Source organism: Mustela lutreola, chromosome 13 (assembly GCF_030435805.1).
Source record: "Mustela lutreola isolate mMusLut2 chromosome 13, mMusLut2.pri, whole genome shotgun sequence".
NCBI classification, from domain to species: Eukaryota; Metazoa; Chordata; class Mammalia; order Carnivora; family Mustelidae; genus Mustela; species Mustela lutreola.
The window spans coordinates 74336552-74355558 of record NC_081302.1 but is presented as its reverse complement, the minus strand read 5'-3'; the positions used below and the strand labels follow the sequence as shown (position 1 = coordinate 74355558).

At 37.0% G+C, this 19007-nt stretch overlaps 1 protein-coding gene and 1 pseudogene across 5 annotated transcripts in view; one reads left to right on the top strand and one right to left on the bottom strand.

The window, feature by feature from the left end:
• KATNAL1 (katanin catalytic subunit A1 like 1) overlaps positions 1 to 19007 on the bottom strand; it is an 86326-nt gene that overhangs the window by 45837 nt on the left and 21482 nt on the right. For all 5 annotated transcript variants that reach the window (XM_059143669.1, XM_059143671.1, XM_059143672.1 and 2 more), the window contains exon 3: positions 17524 to 17684. In XM_059143669.1, the coding sequence (XP_058999652.1) occupies positions 17524 to 17684 (161 nt within the window). The remainder of the gene's footprint in view (positions 1 to 17523; positions 17685 to 19007) is intronic.
• LOC131813441 (heterogeneous nuclear ribonucleoprotein A1-like) lies at positions 4229 to 5597 on the top strand (annotated as a pseudogene).

The following is a 19007-nucleotide window of genomic DNA, read 5'->3' as shown; positions in this document are numbered from 1 at the left end:
TAATAAGTATAGGAACTGTGCTGGATGTTATATTGACATAAAAACACTGCAAACACAATTCCTACCTTCACATAGAACAGCATGGTGATCTGAGGTCAGCATTAGACTTACAATCCAAAAACCTGGATGCCTTTTTACTCCCAGGTCCACCAATTACTGATTATATAAGCCTGTCACTTAACATCTATAAGCCTCACGTTCTTCCTTTGTAGATGGATGACAACACTTCATAAAATTTGTAAATCTATTTTTCACTGATATAACAAGATATATTTAGTAAAATGTACATATATTACACAACTCAGTAAGTTTTAATACCATATAACCACCTGTAGATAAAGACATAGAACATTTCCCAATAACCCTGAAAGCTTTTTCATGGTTCCTCTTAGCCAGTATCAGCCAGTAAGGTCAACACTATTCTGACATTATCATATATTAGGTTTGCCTATTTCAATTTCAGAAAAAATGGAATCCTACAGTACATACTTTGTACTTGGTTTCTTTCTTTCAACATGACCTATGAAATTCATCCATGTTCCTGCATGTAGCATGAGTTTATCTTTCTTCAATGACAGGCAGTAGTCTATCGTTTAAATATAATGACATCTTATCTATTCTACCATTGATGAGCATTTGAGCTGCTTTCCATTTGAAGGTATTATTAAAGCTTATATGAATATGGGGATTATGTTCATGGTAAACATAAGCATTCATTTCTTTGGACTTATGTACTCAGGAATAGAATTGCTGGATCACAGGGTATATGTAAGATTAGCTTTAGTAAATATAGCCACACAGTTTTCCAAAGTGGTGATGCCATTCCACACTCGCATCCACAGTGTATGGGAGTACCAGTTGCTCCATCCTAGCCATGTTGATGGGGATGTACTGGTATCTCACTGTTCCTGTACTCTGTCTTTCCTGAATGACTATGGATGTTGGGCACCTTCTCAACAATACTTATTGGCCACATAAACATGGTCTTTTGCAGAGTAACTTTCCAGTCCCTAGTCCACTTCTTTTTTTTTTTTTTTTTCAATCAGTTGTCTGGCTTTTCTTATTGACTGTCATTCTTTATATATTTTAGATACAAGGCCTTTGTCAGATATATGCATTGCAAATATCTTCTCCTAGTATATGGCTTGCCTTTTCACTCTCTTAATGGTGTGTCCCCTCATGAAGAGAAGTTCATAGTTTTAGAATTCTGATTTATCAGTCTTTTGTATTTAACACCCTAGTGTCCAGTTCAATAAACTTTTGCTACCCCCAGATCATGATAATATCCTTCCATGTTTTCTTCTGGAAACACATCCTTACTACCTTTTACATTTTAGGTAATGCTCTATTTCTTTTTTTTTTTTTTTAAGATTATTTATTTATTTATTTATTTGACAGAGAGAGATCACAGTAGACAGAGAGGCAGGCAGAGAGAGAGACAGGGAAGCAGGCTCCCTGCTGAGCAGAGAGCCCGATGTGGGACTCGATCCCAGGACCCCGAGATCATGACCTGAGCCGAAGGCAGCGGCTTAACCCACTGAGCCACCCAGGCGCCCCAGTAATGCTCTATTTCAAATTCATTTTTCTATATGGTGTGAGGTAGGAGGGGTCAGGACCCCCCATAAATATTAATTAACCCAGAAGCATTTAGTGACAGGACTCACCTTCCCCTACTGAATAGGACATCTTCTCCATAAATCAAGAGACTTCACAGAAGCTAACCTTTAATGATAAGTTCTAGTTCTAAAAAAGAACTTTAGAAATTTTAGTTTTTTGTGATCAGACTAAAAACAAATATTTTATTATGATATATCCAGAAGTCTGTTCAAAATACTGATTTTTTTCAATAAATACCTGAAATCTTAATGAATGCAAGACTGTATGCTACCCAGTATGAAGTCCACATTAAATCTTCCCTCATTATCTAACAAATAATCACATCCAGAAATACATTGAATGCTATAGGTCATGCTGATATGAGTTGTTTTGTATTTTCTGTACAAGTGTAATTTCTGTACTCTTTAGAAACTTACTTTGATTTTTAAATAATTCAACTTGTTAAAGTTTTTAAAAAATGGAAAAATTCAGTTATTTCTTAAAACTTTTAAATACAGCTTATAAAACTTTTCCTATGCACAAAAGTGGCAGAAGCCATTTTTAAGGTGCTTTTGCATAATGTTTAATATCATTTCATACCTGGTTAATTAAATGCCACCAAAATTTTTACCTACATTTATAAATGTAATATATTTTATTTTCTTCTTAGTTCCTCAACTGTCTTACTCAATAAAGCATATTAATTTACATATAAGTACTTTTATAAACCTAGTAAATTGGCCTTACAAGTAAGATAAGCCTAAACTTCTCCTAACACTTCCCAAAAGTACTTAACATAAATTAGGTAACAACAACAAAAAAAATCACAGATCTCCATTATTCCATAATACGTTCTAAATTGGAATTGCATTCTTATCATCCTCACTAGCCACAACAAATATACACATATTCCTTAACAGGAAAATATTATTATTGCAACTTTGATTCTCTTAAGACATTATATTCTTGGTTCTAAATCTTCCTGGAGTTGAAAGATGCTTAGCCACTACAGAAGACAATTATCCAAGTTAACCAAAGTAACATTTAACCAGAAATTTCAGCTGGTGTGAGATCTGGAGCTACGGACATTCTCACACCAGATATTATACAATCCCATTTAATATCATGGGGGTTGCCGTCTTAACATATTGGTATTATCCACAACCAGATATAATAATGAAACTGTCAGCAATTTTGATGGGATACACTAATCCTTATTTAAAGCTGCTAGCCACTTCAAAGGCAGGGGAGTGGGGATGATAAAATTACTAAGTCATTAGTCTAATGGTAGAATTCCATCACTCTCAGGAAGGTTAATTACTTGATTGTAATCTGCTCTTCTTTATCTAAAGATAGACAAGCCTTGTGTTTTCCATGTAACTCTAAAGACTTTTAACTTGAAAACCATAAAATATTTTCTGCCTAACTCTAAAGACCTTAAAACTAGAATAGACAATGGCATTCCTATAGGCTATAAGGGCCACACAACTTCTACAAATATTAAAATACCAGTTGAGGGCACCTGGGCGGCTCAGTGGGTTAAAGCCTCTGCCTTTGGCTCAGGTCATGATCCCAGGGTCTGGGATCAAGCCCCACATCGGGCCCCCTGCTCGGTGGGGAGCCTGCTTCCTCCTCTCTCTGCCTGCCTCTCTGCCTACTTGTGATCTTGCTCTCTGTTAAATAAATAAATAAAATCTTTTAAAAAAAAGTTGAACTTTTCATATCTCATAGTTCTTTGTCTAGCATATAGTCAAGTTCTAAGATTATTCCTTCTTTTTTTTTTTAAGATTTTATTTATTTATTTTTCAGAAAGAGAGAGAAAAAGAAAACACATGCAGGGGGAGCAGCAGAGGCAGACGAAGCAACAGACTCCCCACAGAGCAGGGACCCCGATCCAGGACTCACACCCAGAACCCAGAGATCATGACCTGAGCCGAAAGCGGACCCTTAACCAACTGAGCCATCCAGGCTTCCCTCAAGTTCTAAGATTATTCTTATTCTGAAAACACACAGACACAAGAACAAATGAGATAGCCCCTGCATCCAAGAAGCTTAAAATTTAGCTAAAAACATATCCATATTATACTGGACAACCCCTTCTGTCCACACATAAACCCTACAACTAAAGCCTTGCTGAGGAGTTCCTCACTAAGCTAGAAACAGGAGTCCTCAAAGCCAACAAACTGTAAGATAAGACCTTCCAGAACTTATGATAATAGAAATATTATAGGAATTCTGGATAAAATGTAACAAATACCCTTCTATATACATAGGTAAGCTTACCAGAGGGTAAGAGAAATACCTAATGGCCAAAAAATAAATAAAAGAACGCTGATGGCATGGCAGTCCTTTGGGATTTCCAGGCCTCACACCCCTAAAGGCTTGAGATTTAATGACCACACGGGAAGAACTGAGACAAGGCCTTAGCCCCATACCAATCAAAGAAGTTGGAACTAAACTGTCACACACAGCCAGCACTATCAAAGAATTACAATCTCACTGAATGACTTGGTGAGGGTTTACCAAGAGAGATGTGTGTAAGAACTACTAAAGGATAGACTTCAGCAAAAATGAAACTGAATCTAGAAAAGAGTGAAATGTAGGCCGCCGAGTAAGCATCGTTAAAGTCTCCCCTCCCACCGCCGTCATGTCGAAGTCAGAGTCTCCCAAAGAGCCTGAACAGCTGCGGAAGCTCTTCATCGGAGGTCTGAGCTTTGAAACCACCGATGAGAGTCTGAGGAGCCATTTTGAGCAATGGGGAACACTTACAGACTGTGTGGTAATGAGAGATCCGAACACCAAGCGCTCCAGAGGCTTTGGGTTTGTCACCTATGCCACTGTGGAGGAGGTGGATGCAACCATGAATGCAAGGCCACACAAGGTGGATGGAAGAGTTGTGGAACCAAAGAGGGCTGTCTCAAGAGAAGATTCTCAAAGACCTGGTGCCCACTTAACTGTGAAAAAGATTTTTGTTGGTGGCATTAAAGAAGACACTGAAGAACATCATCTAAGAGATTATTTCGAACAGTATGGGAAAATCGAAGTGATTGAGATCATGACTGACCGAGGCAGTGGCAAAAAGAGGGGTTTTGCTTTTGTAACATTTGATGACCATGATTCTGTAGACAAGATTGTCATTCAAAAATACCATACTGTGAATGGCCACAACTGTGAAGTAAGGAAAGCGCTCTCTAAGCAAGCAAGAGATGGCTACTGCTTCATCCAGCCAAAGAGGTCGAAGTGGTTCTGGAAACTTTGGTGGTGGTTGTGGAGGTGGTTTTGGTGGGAATGACAACTTTGGTCACAGAGGAAACTTCAGTGGTCGAGGTGGCTTTGGTGGCAGTCGAGGTGGTGGTGGATATGGTGGCAGTGGGGATGGCTATAACGGATTTGGTAATGATGGTGGTTATGGAGGAGGCGGCCCTGGTTACTCTGGAGGAAGCAGAGGCTATGGAAGTGGTGGACAGGGTTATGGAAACCAGGGCAGTGGCTATGGCGGGAGTGGCAGCTATGACAGCTATAACAACGGAGGAGGCGGAGGCGGCTATGACGGTGGTAGTGGAAGCAACTTTGGAGGTGGCGGAAGCTATAATGACTTTGGCAATTACAACAATCAATCCTCAAATTTTGGACCCATGAAAGGAGGTAATTTTGGAGGCAGAAGCTCTGGCCCTTATGGTGGTGGAGGCCAATACTTCGCCAAACCACGAAACCAAGGTGGCTATGGTGGTTCCAGCAGCAGCAGCAGCTATGGCAGTGGCAGAAGGTTTTAATTACTGCCAGGAAACAAAGCTTAGCAGGAGAGGAGAGCCAGAGAAGTGACAGGGAAGCTACAGGTTACAACAGATTTGTGAACTCAGCCAAGCACAGTGGTGGCAGGGCCTAGCTGCTACAAAGAAGACATGTTTTAGACAATACTCATGTGTATGGGCAAAAAAACTCGAGGACTGTATTTGTGACTAATTGTATAACAGGTTATTTTACTTTCTGTTCTGTGGAAAGTATAAAGCATTCCAACAAACGGTTTTAATGTAGATTTTTTTTTTTTGCACCCATGCTGTTAATTGCTAAATGTAATAGTCTGATCATGACGCTGAATAAATGTGTCTTTAAAAAAAAAAAAAAAGAGTGAAATGTAAAGAAATAGTGAACAAAATTAGTAAACACATGAATAAATCTAAAAAAGTATTTTATTCATTCATTCAACAAGTATTTATTGAATGCCTACATTGTGCTGAGCACTATTCTTGGTGTTGAGGATACAGCAGTAAAAAAGCCAAGGCCCGGATCTTACCAAGCTTCCAATGTAGTAAGTAAACAATAAACACAGATTAAATTATCAGGCAGCAGCAAGTACTATGAAGAAAAATAAAGCAGAATAAGGGAGCAGAGTGATGACAAGTGAGGGGGTAAATTATTTTTTAAATTTCCTGAGTACAGCTGACATATAACATTACATTAGTTTCACAGGTACAACACTGTGATTCAACATCTCTATACATAATGCTGTGCTCACAGGTGTAGCTTCCATCTGTCAGAGCCATTACGACACCACCGATTCTATTCCTTGTGCTTTATTACACTTCATCCTTATGACTTACTCACTCTATAAATGGAAGCCTATACCTCCAACTACCCTTTCCCCATTTTGCCCATCCCCCTAGGGGGATAAGTATTATAAATAAGGTGGTCAGGTAAGATTTTCTAGGTGACATGTGAACAAAGACCTAAATAAGGTGAGGACATCAGTCATCTAAATACCTAGTGGGGATGAGGTAAGGGCTAGGGGAATGGGCAATGAAAACTACAGATATTTTTTGAGCACATACTATGTGCCTGGCTGTTCTTTACACTTTACTTGTATTCAATCATACAGTTCTAAAATAAACCCATGAGGTAACTGCAGCATTGATCCCCAATTTACAGAGGAAGAAAATGAGAGAAAGACTGAATGTCACAGACACTAAGTGACAAATTTAGGATGAACCCTCAAAGTCTGGCTAATTATCAAGCTCCTGGCAAAGGAAACAGCCTTCCTAGAATCTAAGCTCCTGGAGGGCAGGAATCTTCCCCCTACTTTTTGCATCCAATAGGGCCAAGTATACAGTGGGTGCTGGGTATGTTGAGTTGAACTGAATACAGACAGAGCAGAGGGATAGGGACTAGAGAACAAGAAGTCAGCAATAAGAGAAAGAAGAGGCAACGATCGAAAAAGAAAAAGAGGAAGGAAAAAGAAATACTGTAATGTCACAAAAGCCCTAAGAAGAAAGCTCCAAGGTAGAAAGATGGTAACCATTACCAAATGTTACAAAAGTTAAATACATTAAGTCTTGAGAAAGGCATTCTATTATTAAATTAGGAAGCGATCTTTGAGAATTCAGTTCTAATACCGCAATGATGGAGATCCAAGATTTCTAGTTATTCCAGAAAGCACGGCTGTGAAAGGTGATACAGGTACAGTACACATGACAGTAGTTTGCCAAAGGAGCAAAGAGGGGGGCTGACAGCAGCTCAAGTGCAGCAAGGCAAAGACTTTTCCCCGAAATTTAAAAGTAAAGTGTTAGGATTTCATTCTGACTTACCACTATCTTGTTCCCATTGCTTAGAAATTTTAATTCATTAGAGATAAACTATCTTTCAGCTGTCTGTTCTGTAACATTAAAAAAAAAAAAAATGGTAGAAATACCAAGTTTTTAGGCACTTATTCTAATAAATGTCTAGAATTCCAAAATAAAGATTTCAGATGAGTGACTGAGTTCTACAACATAAGACAAATGCTCCCTAGAGAAACTTATACAAAAGAAACAAAATAATGAAAGGACTTCCCACTCTTAGGATTTCAACCCTGGAAAATATCTGCTCCTTCTGTCCTTACTCTCAAATGATCTTGCCTGCTTTTTTCCCCCTCACTGAAATAACCAGAAGAGAACTTCCAAAGGCTCCCCTCTGTATCTAGTCTCTTCTCTACACCCACACGCTGTGTAACTAGGGGCCTTCCCTCCAGTTACTTTGAATCAGATGCTCTTGTACACCAGACCGGCTCTTCCCTGTCCACTCCAGCACATTGCCCTTGATGTCTTCCCCTCCATCCCTGGCATCAACAGTTTCCCCCTTCCCTGCCAGATGCTCACCAGCCTACAATCACCCTGCCAGTCCTCTCCCCTCTAAAATAACAAATCCTGACTCTGTCTTCCATAACTACCACTCAATTTCTCTACTCCCCTTGTCAGTAATATTCAGTGAAGTGTTACATGTACTCATTGTTTTCAATTCGTCTCTTCCCATTCTCTGAACCCACTCTACTATTCAACACCATTCCACGAAAACTATTCATCACAGTCACTAATGAGCTCCGTGTTGCCAAATTCAATACAATTTTCAAATTCTTATCTTTACCTACATGCAAAATTTGATGATGCTGCTTAATAGAATAAAAACCTCAATTTTTTCTAAAATAAAAAAGATAATTACAGTATCTGTTTTAGAGGATGGTTGTGAGAATTATGAAATAAAGCATGTAAAGAATTTGTTAGCACAGTACCTGATTTACAATTAGGAACTCAATAAATGTCAGTGTGGTTAATCAACACTGCTAGCTGCATTCTACCCACAATCTAAAAATAAAGCCCACTCTAGCCTCCAGAAACAGAATTTTGGAAGAGAAAGGACTCTAGAAGGTTTTTTAAAAATGAGTATAATCTCAACCTGCCAATCATATTAGACAAATAACCGGTTTCACCATATAAAGAATGACATTAAAATGTCCTTCTTAAAATTCCTTACTTGCTGATGATTCCTAAATAACTAACACTAGCTCCAATCTCTCCCACGTTCTGGTTCTCATTTCCAGTTCCTATTAAACAGTTGATCTAAAAATTTTAATCATCTACTCCAATTTTTCCCTCAATCTCTATATTTCATTAATCACAAAATCCTATCCATTTTATCTCACTAATGGCATTCACATTCATTTTCAAGACCATATGCCTAAGAGGGCAAGGACTGTGTCTTATTCTGAATCCTACCATATCCCCAGCATAGTACCGGCATAATATATGACACAGTACTAGGCATATAATAGATGCCGGCATCCTAGTTCAAGCTTTCCAGGATGCCTGCATTATTTCCTCTTACTGGTTTCTGGAGGCCAAGGTCTATGGGGGGTGTCTATTACATTCATACTTTCCACAAGGCCAAAGATCATGCCTAGCATATGATGTATGTTCATAAAAATATATGTTGGCTATATCAATGATACAGTGTTTTTCTTCCTAAGACTTCAAAACAATTTTACAAAACAATCTCATCATAATATACATTTTATAGGGGGAACAATGAGGTGAAGAGAAGGGAATTTAATGTGAAGGACTACTCAACCAGTGGTGGAACTGTTAAAAACAAAAACACATACAGAATACTTGGCTCTCCTGCCTCTTAATCCCAAGAAAATAACAGCAAGAGCCTGGATGAAATGCCAGTAAGAATGAGATGGTAGCCTACTCTCTACTGGTACTTGACGCTGGCTTTACTTGATCTTTTTCCACTACAAACTGGGACTTAAAATACTAGCAGTAACTTATTTGGGTACCCAAAGAAACAAAGCAACAACTTTAATACCAAGTCAATAAGAATTTCCTCTTTGCTGAAATTCTAGAGAATAGCACAAATTGGATTAAAAACAATCTTACTATTTCTATATACAGAGAAACACAATATGCCATTTACCTTGGCTCCAGATAAAAGAACATTGGAGGGCCTATTAGAGCTCTATTTTACCTATACAGAATAAGCCAAATGACTAATTTCAGGGCTCCTATTCTTACTGCCATCTGTTCCAAAAGCTGTAACTTAAAAAGATCTAACATATTTATTTTTTAAGTTGAATAAAGAATGGTTTATTGAATACATTCTATTTCAAATATTGCTCCAATGCAGGAAATCTGTTCCACTGCTTCAGATCTCATGAAGAAAGACCTCTTTCAAATGGTCTCTTTTAAAGAGAATTCAACTGCGTACCTGGGTAGCTCAGTCAGTTAAGCATCTGCCTCGGCTGAGGTCATGATCACAGGATCAAGTCCCACATGGGGTTACCTGCTCTTCACATGGGGTTCCTCACATGGGGTTCCCCAGACTCAGTAGGGGGTCTGCTTCTTCCTTTCCCTCTGCCCCTCCCCACTGTTCATTCTCTCTCTCTCAAATAAATAAAATTTAAAAAATAAATAAAGGGAATGCACTTAATAAACTTAATGGAAAATAAGTAATTTAATACAAAGTACCCTTTAACTTAGGACACTAAGAATGATCTGGAAGCTTCACCTCTCTGGAGTTTAATTCTAATATTGCCACTATCTCCCATCATGAACCATTTGTAGCTCAATTTCCTCACATTTAAGACAATGAATCTAATTCATTTTCAAAGATTGTTTTGATTTATCCAAGCAGCTGCTGGTGATTTAAAACAGGATGGTGATTAAACTCAGCAGAGGCATGACATATAAGGTAGAACTTGAAACAATGTGGCAAACCACTGCCTGAGACCACAGTCTACAGATTACCTTGGTGTGAAGAAATAGGGATAGAGTAGTTTTGTGTTAAAAGTCCATTAAGTGCCGGCGCCTGAGTGGCTCAGTGGTTTAGAGCCTCTGCCTTCAGCTCATGTCATGATCCCAGGGCCCTGGGATTGAGCCCCACATCAGGCTCTCTGCTCAGCAGCGAGTTGGCTCTCTCTCTCTCTGCCTACCTCTCTGCCTACTTGTGATCTCCACCAAACAAATAAATAAAAAATCTTAAAAAAAAAAAAAAAAAGAAAGGTCCATTAAGTGAAAAGGACAGACCCAGAAGCAGGGCTACCAAGTTAGTAGCAAATGCTGAATATATCAAACACATCCCAGAAACTTAATACAAAACAACGTAAGTTATATTTTCTTACTGATTCACACTGTAATTTCAGTGTGGGGTTTCAAAGAAGAAAAATTAACTATATTTAAAATATCAATACTTATTTCATTATTTGCAGCTTCTTTACTCTCTTACAATCTCTAACAAAAATTTAACCAAGTGGATAACAGATCTATATGTGTACTAGGATATATAGATATATATTAGAACCCACAGATACCACTGAATGTGTGTAGGAAAGTAATGCAGTAAAATGGACATAAATAAGCTGAGGGGTGCCTGTGTGGCTCAGTGGGCTGGAGCCTCTGCCTTCGGCTCAGGTCATGATCCCAGGGGCCTGGGATCAACCCCCACATAAGACTCTCTGCTCAGCGGGGAGCCTGCTTCCCCACCCCCTGCCTGCCTTTCTGCCTACTTGTGATCTCTGTCAGATTTTTAAAATCTTTAAAAAAAAAATAAGTTGAGAAGATTTGGATTCAAATTCTGGTTCTGCCACTTGTTCAGATGACTTTGGGAAAATAAACTCTATAAACTTCAATCTTGTCAGGTGCAAATGGGGTTCATAATAGTAAGTTAGCAATAGTAATATGGGCAAACAATAATAGTAGCTATTTCGTGGCATCACTGTAAGTTTAAATAGGATAATGCTTATAAAAATATGATTAGTGATCAATAATTAGTTGTCATCCCTTCCCTGAAAATGACTACCAACTTCACAAGACCTGGACAATTAAAAAATCTTCTCTGCTAGAGTTATTACAAATGTTTCAGAAAACAAAGGATTTATGCAAAATGAGCAGGGAGGAAAATTATCCTTTTTTAATTCTGTTATTCCCCTATTATTTATCTGAAAAAAAATGGTAGTGCTTTATTCCAGAGTTGACCATTCATTTGATTATTCATTACATGTCATTTACTGTCTTATACATTAAACTCTTCTAATTAATTCCATGAGGTACAGATTATCATTTTACAGATAACAAAAACTAGTATCGGGAGAGAATAACTTGTTCAAGATCCAGAAGCAAATAAGTGGCAAGAACAGAATTCAAACTTGGATCTCATAGATTAAGTGTCTTCCCATTGAACTAAGAATATCTAAGGAATATACTTACTAATCACTATCTCTAGGTGAAAATTTCATTATGTTTTGTTTTATGTGACCTGTAGAAGACACAAACTGGTAAAAGGAGAAAAATATCATACAACTCTAACCTCCCAAAACTTGCGACACTGAACTTACAATCTTAATATTTATTTATTAGCCCATGCATACTCAATGTATTACACAGAATTCCTTCACCAGTAGAACCTTGTGAAGTTGTTAGGTGTTTTTCCATGGTTGTTGATGATATACACCGGAATGGGACTCTTGGTCTTCGCCCCCACCAGACAATATACAGTCTTGGATTTGCTTTTTATTCTGATCCATAGAAAAAAAACATACTATATATATAGTATGTAACAGCCACATACAGGGAAAACTTTTTTTAATTTAGTATGGAGAAAGGAGGTTCAGAGAAATACATTCTGGTCCATTCATCTGTTGCTTGCATTAAAACACAAGCACAAAAATAAGTAAGATCTGTGTTATAAACAGCTAAGGGAGGACAAATAAAAGGAAATAATGGGCTAATGTTTCTCTAATAAGAGAAGTTTTCAGGTAAGTATTCATCAATGGGCAAATGCCAGCCACACTTTTTTATTCAGTTAGAGCCACAAATATTAGAGTTACTATCTGTGGCCACTGCTTTTTGAAATACATCATGGTGCTCTAGCAATTCAGAACAGATATTTCCTATATTGTAAATTATTCCCAGGACTAAATGACTTCACTGGAAAATTCTACCCAACATTTAAAGAAGAGTTAACACAAATCCTTCCAAAATTCTTTCAAAAAATTTTTAAAAAAGAGATCGCTTCTAAACTCATTTTACAAGGCCAGCATCACCTGATACCAAAGCCAAGGAAACTACAGACTGATATTCCTAAGGAATAAAAAAAAAAAAATTAAGATTTTGTTTCTTTATTTGAGAGAGAGCAGATGAACAGGGGAGGGAAGGCATGAGGGGTAGAGGGATAGGGAGAAACAGACACCCCATTGAGCAGGGAGCCTGAATGAGCCACCCAGATACCCCAGGAATATGAAAATTCTTAACAAAGTATTAGCAAAATATTCCCATTGAATATGAATTCAACAATACATTCAAAGGATTATACACCATGACCAAATGGGATTTATGTCTAGAACATCAGGGTAGTTCAACACACAGAAATCAATAAATGTGATACAATACATTAACAGAATGAAAAATAAAAATCATATCAACATATAAATAGGTGCAAACAAACAACAACAAAAAAACTCCACAAACTGGATATAGAAGGAACATACCTCAACATAATAAAGGCCACACACAATTAAGCTCACAACTAACATCATACTTAAAAGTGAAAACGGAATGTTTTTGCTCTAAGATCAGGAATAAGGCAAGGCTGCCCACACTCATCATTCTTACTCAACATAGTATTAGAAGTTCCTGCTAGCACAATTAGGCAAGACAAAAAAATAAAAGGCATCCAAATCAGAAATGAAGAAGCAAAAGTTGTCAATATTTGCAGATGATATTATCTTACACATAAAAAGCCCTAGAGACTCAACCAAAATTCTCTTAGAACTAATCAACAAATTCAGAAAAGTTGCAGGATATAAAATCAACATACAGAAGTCAGTTGTGTTTCTATACACTAATAGGGAAACCTCTAAAAAGAAAGACAACAATCCCATTCACAATAGCATCAAAAACAATAAAATATTTAGGAATACATCTAACAAAAGAAGTGAAAGAATACTTTGAATACTACAAAACTTTAATGAAATTAAAGAAAACACAAATGGAAAGATATCCCATGTTCATGGATCAGAAGATTAATATTGATAAAATGTCATCTACACATTCAACACAACAATCCCTATCAAAATTCTAATGGCATTCTACACAGAAATCAACAACAACAACAACAACAAAAACCTCTAAAATTTGTATGGATCCACAAAACCCCAAATAGCCAAAACAATCAAAAGAACAAAGCCAGAGGCATCACACTTCCTGATTTCAAACTATACTACAAAGCTTTAGTAATTAAAACAAGATAGTACTAGCATAAATACACACATGGACACCAATGGAAGAGAACAGAGAATGCAGAAATAAACCCTTGTATTTATAGTCAACTAATAGTTGACAAGAGAGCCAAGAATACTCGATGGGAAAAGAATGGTCTTTTCAACAAATAGTGCTGAGAAAATTGGATACCCACAGCAGAAAAATAAAATTGGATCCCTATCTTACACCATTTCATAAAAATGAACTTAAACCGAATTTAAAAGACTTAAACATAAGACTTGATGTCATAAAACTCTAAGAAGAAAAAACATGGAAAGAAACTCCTTGACATTGGTCTTGGCAATGATATTTTGGATATGATATCAAAAGCACAAGCAACAAAAGCAAAAATCAAGTGAGTCTACAGCAAAATTAAAAGTTTCTGCAGAGCAAAAGAAATAAATCAAAAAATGAAAAGGCAGGGACGCCTGGGTGGCTCAGTTGGTTGGACGACTGCCTTCGGCTCAGGTCATGATCCTGGATTCCTGGGATCGAGTCCCGCATCGGGCTCCCAGCTCCATGGGGAGTCTGCTTCTCTCTCTGACCTTCTCCTCGCTCATGCTCTCTCTCACTGTCTCTCTCTCAAATAAATAAATAAAATATTTAAAAAAAAAAAAAAAAAAAATGAAAAGGCAACCTTATGAATGGGAAAAAAATATCTGCAAAACATTTATCAGATAAGGGAGTTAACATACAAAATATATAAAGAACCCATACAACAACAACAAAATCCAATTAAAAAATGGGCAGAGGGGGCACTTGGATGACTCAGTGGGTTGGGCCTCTGCCTTCAGCTCAGGTCATGGTCTCAGGGTCCTAGGATCAAGCCCTGTATCGGGCTCTCTGCTCAGCAGGGAGCCTGCTTCCCCCTCTCTCTCTGCTTGCCTCTCAGCCTGCTTGTGATCTCTCTCTGTGTGTCAAATAAATGAATAAAATCTTAAAAAAAAAAAAATGGGCAGAGGAACCAAATAGATATTTTTCCAAAGGAGACATCTAAAATGGCCCACAGGTACAGAAAAAAAAAAAAAAAAACTCTCAACATTACTAAACATCAAGGAAATGAAAAAAAAAAAAAAAAAGGAAAGGAAAAAGAAAATGCAAATCAAAACCACTAGGAGATACCATGTCACACCTGTTGGAATGGCTATCATCAAGAAGACAAGAAGAAAGTGTTGGCAAGAATGTGGAAAAAAGGGCGCCTGGGTGGCTCAGTGGGTTAAGCCGCTGCCTTCGGCTCAGGTCATGATCTCGGGGTCCTGGGATCGAGCCCCACATCGGGCTCTCTGCTCAGCAGGGAGCCTGCTTCCCTCTCTCTCTCTCTGCCTGCCTCTCCGTCTACTTGTGATTTCTCTCTGTCAAATAAATAAATAAAAATCTTTAAAAAAAAAAAAAGAATGTGGAAAAAAGAGAACGCTTTTTCACTCTTACTGGGAATGTAAACTGGTTCAGCCACTATGGAAAACAGCATGGAGGTTTATTAAAAAAAAATAAAAACATGGGCGCCTGGGTGGCTCAGTGGGTTAAGCCGCTGCCTTTGGCTCAGGTCATGATCTCAGGCCCGCATCGGGCTCTCTGCTCAGCAGGGAACCTGCTTCCCTCTCTCTCTCTCTGCCTGCCTCTCTGCCTATTTGTGATCTCTGTCAAATAAATAAATAAAATCTTAAAAAAAAAAAAAAAAACAGAACTATCAAATGATTTATCAATGCCACTGTTGGCTATATATCCAAAGGAAAACATGATATGGAAGAGATACATGCACTCCCATATTCACTGCAGCATTACGCACAATAGCCAAAATATGAAAACAATTTAAGTGTCTATCAACAGATGGATGAATAAAGAGGTAAAACACAACATACAGTGTCCATCAACAGATGAATGAACATACATTTATGTAAATGTAATGGAATACTATTCACTCATGAGAAAGAAAAAAATCCTCCCATCTTCAACAACATGGATGGACCTTGATGGCATTATGCTAAGTGAGATAAGTCAAACAGAGACAAATACTATAGGATATCACTTATAGGATCTCACTTATATGTAGAATCTAAAAAAACCAAAATTGTAACAACAGAATTAAATATCAGGGGCTAAGGAGAATTGGGAAGATGTTTAAGAGTACAAAGCTGCAATTAGTAGATAAGTAAGTCCTGGAAATCTAACACACAGCACAGAGATCATACACAACAATAATACACTGTATTTTAACTTTCAAAGGTGGTAAGAGACTAGATCTTAATTGTTACCACCAGAAAAAAAAAAAAAAAGATAATTACATGACATAATGGAAGTGTTAGCTAATACTTCCATGGTAATCAAACTACCATAAATCTATATATATCTCGAATCAATACACTCTACATCTTAACTCACAGATTATATGTCAGCTATATCTAAATAAAGTTATTACAAGCTTTTAGCTGTAAACTAGAAGTATACTTCTGAATTAATGACTTTCAGAAAAAAACAGGTATTTTATCACACAAAATTTTCAAGTTCCGATAAATCAAAATGGCATTATTTCTTTTCCTCGGTATTTACTTTGGAACTTCCATGGTAACAACCCTTTGACTCCTGAAACTTTGCCTTTTAAGAAGATAATGGTTACCTTAATGCAAAACACCTGAAAGTGGTTACATCTGTGAAAAGGGCTGTATTGTTGTAGACCTTAGAATCATCATCCAGTGTTTTTATAATGAGAATCATAAAATTATCCGTAACTCAATGGAAAAAACCCTGAAGGAATAAATTAGCCAATTTTCACAGTTCTTTAAATGCTTTTAAAAAACTTCAAGAGAGCAACAAGTTAAACACATGATCACAGCTACTGACTAAAGAAAAATTTATTTTCTATGATGCAACACTCTGGCCACAATACCACTTCACAATCAAGGAGACCGAAAGCCAGAAAGCCCTAAAGTTGGATCCCGGCCTACCCTAACTTATAGGTCAGGGTCTGTCAGGCCTCAGTTTCCTCATTTTGAAAATAATGGAATTATTCATTCAATGTTCACTGTATGCCTACTATGTGCCAAACACTGTATTAGCAATAAAATTTGTTATTTGTTATTTGTTTTGTTTTGAGATAAAAACATGGCCCTTGCTCTAGCAAAGCTCATTTTTTGAACAAAGAAATGCAACATGGTAACTGCTATGCACAAAACTCTGTGTTTGAGCAAACTGAGAAAGGCTGCAGAGAAAATACAGTCCAGATGAGAATGGAACAAGGAATATGAATATGAGTAGCCCAGATGGGGATCATGGGAATCCCCTTAACAAAGAATAGACTGTGCAAAAACAAAAAAGACAGGAAAAAACGAGAGACAGGTTTAATGTAGATAACACATAGGCTGCACTACAGGAAAATAAACTTGGAACCTGATATGACACACTAGGGAATCTGACCTTTAACTTTTAAGGAATGAAAAGGTTCCTTCTACACTAGGACTCTGGAAACTGGCTGTAGGCCCGACCAGATGAATTCAATCTGTCCACCATTTCATCTAAAATTGTCGGAATCTTTTAAAGCAATAAGTTTTAAAGCAAAAAAGCCATCCATGTTTTGATGCTGACAGAAAATCTAAAAGACCTCACATAACTGATAAATTTTAGGACTAGCAGATTTCTATTGTTATGACTTACAGTAGTAAAAATTCTAAAAAATACATGACAAATGATTTACTTTTGTATCAAAAATAAACTCTGCAAACTATCACTGTGAAAACTAAACAAGTATTAAATTTGCATACCCCCAAATATTTTTTCATACTTCATTCAAATAAAGCTTCATTCTCTTCACTCTGAATATCAAAATTAACTATAAAAGCACCTAAAGAGAATATAAAGTCCCATTTACCTGTGTTCTGCAGGTACAGGTGGCGGCCAAACAGCAGGATCTCTAAATGGTTCATCTTGACAAGACACAGGGAAATCTGGGGGCTTGTCAATTTTAAAACTTTCCAAAGTGCTGACAATACTTTTAACTTGTTCATATTCTTCCAATAATTCCTGCCGAACCTTAAAGAAAATAACCTCTATGCTGTAAACTGTTAAGTTTATATGAAGGTCAAGTAATAAATTGCTATAGAATGCTAGTTTCCTTGGGGTGCCTGGGTTGTGCCATCGGTTGAGTGTCCCACTCTTGGTTTTGGCATAGGTTCTGATCTCAGGGTCATGAGCCTGAGCCCCATTGTCAGGCTGTGTCAGTGCAGAGTCTGCTTGAGATTCTCCCTCTCCTTCTGCCCCTCCCACCTGCACATACCGGCACACTCTCTCTTTTCACCTCTCATAACTAAGTCTTTAAAAAAAAAAAAAAAAAAAAAGAATGCACATTTTCTCAATGTCACTCAAACTATACAAAATGAGTCATTACAACATATTTAAAAAACAAAGAACTATTTAAAATAATATAGATAGGAGGGTAGGAACTGGGTTGAAAAAACACATTACGTACTTGTTTGCAGGCGAAGTGTGTTTTTCAAAATGAACTCTTATTTCTACTAATGAATGTGATGACCATTAATATAATTTAAAACCAGTAACTAGGTCAGTAACAAGTTAACCATTCCCAGAAATCTAAAGTGTTATGCTAAATCCTTTTACTATATTTATAAATAGCTTTCAAAAAATTATCAGCCAGAATTTTCACCGGCATTTCCTACTCCTAATATCATTAAGTATGAAATGCCTGTCATAAGCATCTGAAAACCTTAGGTGCTGGAATACTAAGCATTACCAATTTCCAACTTTTATTTAAATTCTCCTTCATCTAAAATCTGAATTCTTCTGGACTTGTTTAAATTCTTTCAAGTGTTGTATAAAGTTCATTTTGAGTTCACAGGCAAGATTTTTTCCATATTTAAGAAACTTCACTGAGTACCTACTATGTGGAAATTCTTGTGTTTTCAAACTTTGAGACGAAACTAATTTTCAAAGGCAAACAGATAATGGATTGAAAATTAAATTTATAAATTCATTTGAACAATTCTAATTTGTTTTTAACCAGAAAGCACACTTTACTGTAAAGCAGAGAAAAGAAAAATCTAGGTAAAATTCAACTGCTAATATATGCAATTATATACTTGGAGAAATGAGAGAACCTAATGGAAATAAACATAGTAGAAATATCCAAATAGAAATGGTCACTATTTAATACAATTGAGAAACTCTCCAAAATATTTCCAAGCTAATAAACCACTCTTGCCTGTGGCTAGTATGTAGGACAGGAAAAAAAAACACAATTAAAAATTCAACTCGAGTTAAAGCAAGTATATTGTTCTCACTCAAAATAATTTGGTAATGCTTAAGTTGGAAAATAAGCCAAATTTACCCTGAAAACTT